This window comes from Mus pahari, chromosome 23 (assembly GCF_900095145.1).
Source record: "Mus pahari chromosome 23, PAHARI_EIJ_v1.1, whole genome shotgun sequence".
NCBI lineage: Eukaryota > Metazoa > Chordata > Mammalia > Rodentia > Muridae > Mus > Mus pahari.
In genome coordinates, this window is record NC_034612.1 from 27,532,016 (window position 1) to 27,541,115 (window position 9,100).

Sequence of the window (9,100 nt, forward strand, 5' to 3'; positions counted from 1 at the left end):
CCCTCTCCCTCTCCCTCTCCCTCTCTCTCTCTCTCTCTCTCTCTGTGTGTGTGTGTGTGTGTGCAGGCTCATTTAAGTGCCCACAGAAGAGGACAATCTTGGGTGTTGATCCTCATTCTTCATTGTGTGCTGAAACAGAGTGTCTCTGCATCTCTGTTTTTGTCTCTCTCCTGCTCCCATTCTCCCTGTCTCCTTCCAACCCCCCCCCCCCAGTTCCTTGGTGTTGTCCACTACTGTCTCACAAATTTCTGGGGATTCTCCTATTTTCTTCTCAGGACTCCCAGGGGAAGCCCTGGAATTAAAGACGCAGGTTACCATGGCCAGTTCACAAGGGTTGTGGGGACTCAGACTCAGGTCATCACGCTCGCGCCACAAACGTTTTTGCCCAGTGACTCACCTCTGCAACGCTCAGCTGTACCCCCAGGGGGTACCCACTCACCGGGATGACAGCCCCCTGGGTGTCTTTGCAGTCACACTCAGCCCTGAGCACACACGTGTCACTGTTCAGCACGTAGCCAGACTGGCACACACAGCCCTCCTTGCAGGTGGAGGGGACGTTAGGGTTGATGTCGTTGCAGAGGCCCTCTGGGTCCAAGCAGGAAGGCAGGCAGGAGGGAAGGCAGCTGGTATACTGGGTGTGGGCCGGGCACTGGAGAGCTATGAGGTAGGAGAGAGGTTACCGGAGAGTAACAGAGGGCCCCCCCCCCCCGTGAGTCAGCAGAGCTTCCCACCCCGTTCTGTTCTTGATTCAGCAAACATCTATGGAGGACGCTGGTATGCTGAGCACTGCGGCACAAACGGGAAGATTCCATCTCTCCGTCAATGCGGAAGACTACTGGGAGACTAGCATTGAGGAGAGACGCAGGCCAGCAGTGATTCCTGAGCCCCAAGCTCTTCGGGCAGGGCACCAAGTTCCTTCTCGCCCCCACCTCTGACTTTTCTAGCCACGCCCAGCCACCACCCAGGGATGGCCGCTTACTGATTTCGGTGCAAGCACCGCCACCTTCACTGTTGTCCTTGCAGTAGGTCTCTGGGGGACACTGGAAATTCTGGCACTGGATATTGCCTTCCACGCAGGCACAGCTCTGGGTACAGCCTTTGGAGGTCCAGGTCTTGCCTGCCTGCAGAAGGTGGGTAATGAGAAGGGATGTGGAGCCCGAGGAGATGCTCCAGCGAGCCCAGCTAAGGCTCAGGATGCTCTCCCTAACCACTTTCCACATCTAAGTCGTACAGGAGGGAAGGTGTCATGCTGTGGGCCAGACACTGCGGAGCTATCGGGCAGACAGATTTTTACTCCCTTAGACCCCCACTCAGACCGTCTCCACTAACCGCAATTATTTGCTAACACCCCGAGTCTAAGGCAGGGGTTGGATTAGGGTGTAGAGAGCACTGCAGAAAGAATCCTTTAATGGGAGCTACTTATGGCTCGCTTAGAATACTGGCCTACTGTGTTTCAGGCCCTGAGCTGGCCTACTGTGTGTCGGGCCCTGAGCAGTCTTCTCATCCCAGGGCCAGCCTTTGAGAACAGGGCATCCCAGGCTCTGAGAGAAGCAGAGAAAAGGAAAAACTGGTCCTCAGTCCCAGTCCCCACACCCACTCACCGGAATGATGGCACCCCGGGCATCTTTACAGCCGCACTGAGTTCTGGGCACACATTTGTCCTCACTGGACACAAAGCCACGGTTGCAAAGACATCCCTCCCTGCAGCTGGAGGGGACGCTGGGGCTGGTGACCTCACAGAGGTCGGAACAAGAAGGCACACAGGAGGGAAGGCAGTCCGTGAATTGGCTGTTGGCTGGGCATTGCAGAGCTACAGTGTGGGAGGAGAGTGGTTAGTGGAAAGGGGCCGAGGGGGCCCAAAGAAGCAGGGATTGGGGGGGATAAGCTGAATTACAGGGGAGTCTGGCCTCATTTACCCCCTTTGTTTTTGTTTTTGTTTTTAAAGGATTTATTTATTAACTGTATTTATATGAGTACACTGTAGCTGTCTTCAGACACACCCGAAGAGGGCATCGGATCCCGTTACAGATGGTTGTGAGCCACCATGTGGTTGCTGGGAATTGAATTCAGGACCCCTGGAAGAGCAGTCAGTGCTCTTGACCACCGAGCCATCCCTCCAGCCTCCCCCTCTCTGGTTATTCATTCAGCAAACAGTTTCTGAGCTGTGGTGCCAAGCCACGAGGAGACATGTAAGAAGACGGCGCTCCCAAGCCAACGTAGGAGACTAACCGCGAGAAGCAAACACTGAGGAGAGGCTCAACCCAGCCACAGATGTCCAGAGTCCCTCTCAGCTGTGACACTTCTGATCTCCTACATCTAAGGCCCAGAGCCCAAGGTCCTTCTTGCTCTGCCTCTGACCCCTGTCCACAAGCACCCCCTCCCTGCTCGCTCCCTTACTGATTTTGGTGCAGTTAGGGCTGCCATTATCCCCATTCTTGCAGTAGGTCCCCGAGGGACACTTGAAATTCCTGCAGTGGATGGCCCCCGCTGAGCAGGTACAGGTCTGTGTGCAGCCCCTGGAGAGCCACGTCTTGTCCGCCTGCAGACGCCATGGGAAGAGAAAACACCCGGTGACCACGGTCGAGCTCTAAAGAAGAGCCTCACATCCTGCCTGAAGGACTGTCACCTGCCTTCCCTAGCTGAAGGCCCACCAGCCACTGACTCAGCACTATAGGTCAGAAATACATTTTTTAACTGCAGCTGGTGCGGCGGCGGCACAGCAGGACCGCGTCTACCTAGACTTTCCCAGTGACGTAATGGGGGCATGTCTAGAGCTCCCCGCCAGGGTCTGATGGCCAGTGAAGGACCTGACCCATCTTCTCAGGATCATCTCAGGCAGGGGGAGCAGAAAGGAGAGGGCCCCCAGCCCCACTTTGTGTTTACATATGATTCATGCGTGTTATCTGAGCGCACGTATGGTTTGAGAACAGAGCACAACCCAGGTGTCGGTCCTCACATTCCAGCTTGCATTGAGACGAAGTCCGTCTCTTTGATGGCATACACCTCTCTCTCCCCATACAGAACTCATTGCAATTTCAGGGATTCCTCTGCCCCTGGGATTAGACACACAGGTGACCATGCCCAGTTTACATGGACAGTGAAGAGTCAGGTCCTCATAATTTCTGGGTGAATATTCTACCCAATTAGTCATCCCTGTAGCCTCACCAAGTCCATTCCCCCCACACACACACACACTCACCAAGATGAAAGCACCCTGGGTATTTTTGCAGCCACAGAAGAGTCTGAGCACACACTTGCTTTTATGCATCAGGTAGCCAGGTTGGCAGAGGCAACCCTCCCTGCAGGTGGAGGGAACTTTAGGGCTGGTGCCCTCACAGAGGCCCTCGGGGTCCAAGCACGAGGGTGGGCAGGACGGAAGGCAGTTGGTGTAGCGGCTATGGGCCGGGCACTTCAGAGCTATAGCATAGAGGGAGATTACAGTTAGTAGAGAGGACCAGAGGGGCCAGAGGAAACAGGGGCTACAGGAACAAACCATGCTGGGCTGAAAGATAACAGAGTTTGTCTGTCTGTCTGTTTGTTTTTCCTTTTGTTATTGATTGGACAAATATTTATTGTTCATGAACTGCGTGTCAGGGCCAGAGAGCAGCTAAGAATGTGGATACGGGGCTGGAGAGATGCTCAGTGGTTAAGAGCACTCGCTTGTCTTCCAGAGGGACTGAGTTTGCTTCCCAGTATCCATAAGCACCTGGAAGAGCCAGCTCCAGGTCTAACAGCCTCTTTTGACCCCCCCCCACCAGCCCTCATCTGCACACACATGGAATATACACACATAGGCATATACAATTAAACATAAATAAAAAGAAACACATTTATTAACTAGAAAAAGGTGTTGATCTTTAAACCAGAGGAGGCTAATCATTGAGAGACTGGTACTGACTAGCCCAGAGCGGATGCTCAGAATTCCTCTCCACCATGACACCTCCTTACCCCTGACTTCTTATGCCCACAGCTAAGCTCCTTCTTGCCTTGCCTCTTGGCTCTCCAGCCACGGGCACACCCTCCCCACCCCTCGCCGTGGCTCCCTTACGGATACTGGTGCAGTTACTGCTGCCATCCTCGAGGTCCTTGCAGTACGTCTTCGAGGGACACTGGAAATTCTGGCACTGGATGGCCCCTCCCGTGCAGTTACAGCTCTGGGTGCAGCCGCTGGTGATCCAGGTCTTGCCTTCCTGCAAAAGCCACAGGGAGAGAGAGCAAGTAGCAAGACAGGTGGCAGTTCTGAGTAACTCTTGCCTCCTATGAAGAGCTTCATGTGTGCCATCAGCAGGTTCTACGGCACTGACTAAAACAGACATGGACGGAAAGTATGCGAGGAGAAAAGACATCATGGGCTGTTAGCACATCTCAGTCCAGTAAGGGGCTGGTCTGTTGCTCACTGGTAGAGCTGAGATCTAGAGTCCTCTATTGGGTACCTTGGGAATATAGCTCAGATGCAGAACCTTGGTCTAGAACCCTCCAGTAAAGGGCTAGTAGTGGTTCATGAGTAGACACGAGGCCTAGAATCCTTCAATGGAAACCTGGGATTGTAGCTCAAATGCAGACCCTTTACCTAGAATCCTTGAAGGCTCTCTGGGGGCATGACTTAGTGGTAGAGCAATTGCCTAGCATCTGCGACTATGGGACTGAGAGCATGGGGCGGTTTTAGAGCCTTTGACTAGCATCCTCTAGGGAGGGTCTAGGGCATGGCTCAGCAGTACAGCATTTGCCTGGCAAGTTCCAGGAAAGACCAACTTCGTATTACAGGACCAGTCATGTAGTTTGGCACAGCTCAAGTGTAGAGAAGCAGAATAAAGGAGAAGATGACCACCCAGTCCCATTTTTAAGAAGTCTCTGTGAATGTGTATTTGTGTGATGGCGTGAGTATGGACTCATGTACGTGTGGTGGCCGATGGACGATCTCACGTGATGGCCCTCATTTTGTATTCCTGTATTCTGCAGTCTCCCCTCAACATCCACTATTGGGTCCCGCCCGCCAGCCTCTAAGCATTGTATTGCGCCCCTTACAGACACGCTAAGAGTTGCTTCCCCGGACGTCCCAGAACACAGCGTCCTCGGACCGCCCACTGTCAACGCCCACTCGTCGCCCNGACCAACCACCAATGTCGTCACGCCTACTCGATTGGACCCGCCTTCTAGACACAGCTCCGCTGAGGACCGGACCGCAAGACATTGAGCCATTGGGACTGAGAGACACACTCAGCAGAGACAATGGGACATGTGGGAGAGGGTTGGGTTCTCCCGCGTGTAATTAATAAATAATATGCTTTCTTGTAGCTCATCTCTATTTCAGGAAGTTTAGCTCTGCAGTGCGAACCCACCCCAAGGTGTTTTCTGCCCACGCAGACACGGCGCCGGTGTGCGTGACGCAGAGAAACATTACAATCCACCCCACCATGGTTGCCTCTTTTCACTGCTCCTCGCACAGGAATAGCTAGGTCATAACGTTTCTAGGACGTATCCTGTCCCCCACCTCCTGTCTCCTAGCTGGGAGCCCTGGGATGATAGAGACGCACCACTAAGGCTTACACTGGCCATACAGAGTTACGCTCAGGTCCTCACGCTGCGGTTTCACCCACTGAGCTCCCTCCAGGCTCCCCACCAGTCCCCACTCTCCACGCCCACTCACTGGGATGAGAGCATCCTGGGCATCTTTGCAGCCACACTGATTTCTGAGTACACACTCGTCATTATGCAACACGTAGCCGGGTTGACAGACGCAGCCCTCCTTGCAGGAGGAGAGGCCGTTGGGGCTGGATTCTTCACAGTGGACATCCGTATTAGTGCAGGAGGGTTGACAAGAAGGAAGGCAGCTGGTGAAGTTGCTGTGGGCGGGGCACTGCAGAGCTGTGGAGGAGAGAGAGTGAGGTCAGGGGAGAGGAGGAGAGGCTACAGATGCAACACTCGAATGCCCAAGCGCATGGAGAGCTTTCCCCCTTTTGTTGTCCACTCATCACATATTTAGTCACTGAGAACTTTGTGCCCAGCTTCAAGGAAAGAAAGACTGGATCCCTTGGGGCCGAGAGATGGCTCTGCAGTTAGGAGTGCCGCCGGTCTTGCAGAGGAACTGAGCTGGGTTCGTCTCACCCACATTGGGCTGCTGCTCACAGTTTCCGGTGGATTCAGCTCCAAGGGATTCAGTCCACTCCTCTGGCTGCCATGCGTGGACATACCCACCCACGGACATGCACTCATACATACACGCAATTAAAAGTAAGAAGTAAAGATGAATGGCTCGGGGTTGGTGAGACGGCTCAGTGGGTAAGAGCACCCGACTGCTCTTCCGAAGGTCCGTAGTTCAAATCCCAGCAACCACGTGGTGGCTCACAACCATCCGTTACAAGATCTGACGCCCTCTTCTGGAGTGTCTGAAGACAGCTACAGTGTACTTACATATAATAAATAAATAAATCTTTTTAAAAAAAAAAAAAAAGATGAATGGCTCTCCCAAGCTAATGTGGGGACTAACCATTGGGACACTAACAGAGAGAAGGGACCCAGCAGAGTCAAAGGTTCTCAAAACCCCTCCTCACTGTGGTCCCTCCTATCTCGGACCTCTGAGGCCTGGGGAACTAAGCTCCACTTTGCCCTGTAGCCACATGCACACATTCTCCACCTCCGCCACCACCTCCGCTACCACCTCCGCTGTGGCTCCTTACAGATTCTGGTGCAGTTACTGTTGCCGTCCTCGATGTCCTTGCAGTAAGTCCCCGAGGGACACTGAAATTTCTTGCACTGGATGGCCCCTCCCGTGCAGGTACAGCTCTGGGCGCAGCCTCTGTTGATCCAGGTCTTATCTGCCTGCAAGGCCAAGGGGAGAAAAGGGAGTCAGGACAGAGGGGTGGTTAGAGAGAAATAGCCTTGACTCCCCTCTCGAGGACTGCCCTCTGCCCTCTCTATCAACAGGTTAAGATCTGGAGAGAAAAAGGATGCGTCTGGGACTGTGGCATAGCTCGATAGTACGGTCATTCAGTAAGTGGCTGAGGTGTGGCTCACTGGTAGAACTGGGGCCGAGGACTCCCCTCTGGTGCTTGGAAGCACAGCTCAGATGCAGAACCTATGACTAGAACCATCATCTAGGAGTGGCAAGTATTTGGGAGGGACTGAGAATGCTGTGGCATAGAGATAGACCATGTCTAGGGGCGTGACTCTGTAGTACAAAACTGTCTTGTATCCTCCAGTGAGAGGCTGGGGATATGTCTCAGTTGTAGAAAACTTGTAAGGATGCTCTAAGAGGGCTTGGGTGTGGCTTAGCAGTAGAGAAATGGCCTAGGAGTCACCGGTATGAGGATAAAGACCTTGCTCATTGGTATGGCAGCAGCCAAGAATCCAGACTGAGGTGGGGGGGGGGGCGCTGAGGAGTAGCACAGAATTCTCAGTGAGGGCCAGGGAGTATATTGAAGTGTCAGAGCCCATGACCAGACCTTCAGAGGGGGACTGCTGGTGTGTCTTGGCAGTAGAGCATTAGCTTATCATATTCCAGGACATCGCCAACCTTCACATAACAGGACCATCCATACAGACAGGTAGAAGAAAGCACAAAAGGAGAAAGTGGTCCCCAATTACCCTGGCTGGTTTTGTGTGTCAACCTGACACACGCCAGAGGCATCAGAGAGAAAGGAGCCTCTGTAGAGGAAAAGATTCCATAAGATCCAGCTGTCAGGCACTTTTTCAATTAGTGATAAGTGGGGGACCGCCCCGCTCATGGTGGATGGGGGCCATCCCTGGGCTGGTGGTCCTGGGTTCTATGAGAAAGCAAGCTGAGCAAGCCATGTGAGATAAGCCAGTAAATAGCACCCTTCATAGTCTCCGCATCAGCTCCTGCCTCCAAGTTCCTGCCCTGCTTGAATTCCTGTCTTGACTTCTCCCAATGGTGATCTATGATCTGGAAGTGTAAGCTGCATTGAAAAACAAAAAACAAAAAAACCCTTTCCTCCCCAGCTTGCTCTTTGGTCATGGTGTTTCACTGCAGCAGTAGAAAACCTGACTAAGATAACAATCCTGCCTTTAAAAAAAAAAGAGAAGTGGGGGCTGGTGAGATGGCTCAGTGGGTAAGAGCACCCGACTGCTCTTCCGAAGGTCCCGAGTTCAAATCCCAGCAACCACATGGTGGCTCATAACCATCCGTAATGAGATCTGACGCCCTCTTCTGGAGTGTCTGAAGACAGCTGCAGTGTACTTACATATAATAAATAAATAAATCTTAAAAAAAAAAAGCTTTAGGGAGGGGTGAGGGACACACACTTATGTGTGGCGGTCACAGGACAGTCTCTAGTGTTGGTCCTCATCTTCCACTTGTATTAAAACAGTCTCTTTTTTCCATTCCTCCCTCCTCCCTCCCTCATCATGGTTGTCTCTCTCTTCTCTTTGCTGTTGTCCTCCACTCGGCCCCCACACTAGCTAGCTCTCTCCTGTTTCTAAGGACTCTACTGTTCCCCCCACCCCATCTTCTAGTAGGATCCCTGGAATTACAGACACACGGACACACAGCACCAAGCCTGACGTTGGCTGCACAGATTCAAACTCGTGTCCTCACCCTAGGGCAGGCAAACATTTTACACACCTAGCTCTTTCCCCAGCCCTGACCCCCCCATCCCACTCTCCACGCCCACTCACGGGGATAAGGACACCCTGGGCGTCTTTGCAGCCACACTCAATTCTGGGCACACACTTGTTGTTAAGCACCACGTAGTCAGGTTCACAGACACAGCCCTCCTGGCAGGCAGAGGGAGCTTTGGTGGCGGGACCCTCGCAGTGGCCTTCTGGGTCCAAGCAGGACCGCTGACAGGGTGGAAGGCAGCTGGTGAAGCTGCTGTGGGCGGGGCACTGCAGCGCTGTGGGGAAGAGAGAGTGAAGTTAGGGGAGGGGCAAAGCAAGCTGCAGAGAGCAGGCCAGCCAGAGCCGGTCATGGTCAGGAGAGTGCGGAGGGAGCTTCTCCCGCTTGCTATCCACTCAGCCGACATTTGCTGAGTGTGTACTCTGTGTCAAGCCGGAAGGAAAGAAAAAGAAAGAAAGAAAGAAAGAAAGAAAGAAAGAAAGAAAGAAAGAAAGAAAGAAAGAAAGAAACAAACAAAGAAACAAA

The 9,100-nt window shown here is 53.0% G+C and overlaps 1 protein-coding gene across 1 annotated transcript in view; it reads right to left on the bottom strand.

Moving 5' to 3' along the window:
- The window catches only part of Zan (zonadhesin), a 98,427-nt gene that overhangs the window by 31,556 nt on the left and 57,771 nt on the right, over window positions 1-9,100 (bottom strand). Inside the window, 9 exon segments of the mRNA XM_029533878.1 lie at window positions 440-657; window positions 980-1,121; window positions 1,602-1,810; window positions 2,398-2,539; window positions 3,200-3,417; window positions 4,049-4,190; window positions 5,648-5,865; window positions 6,678-6,819; window positions 8,635-8,852. Of these exon segments, the coding sequence (XP_029389738.1) occupies window positions 440-657; window positions 980-1,121; window positions 1,602-1,810; window positions 2,398-2,539; window positions 3,200-3,417; window positions 4,049-4,190; window positions 5,648-5,865; window positions 6,678-6,819; window positions 8,635-8,852 (1,649 nt within the window).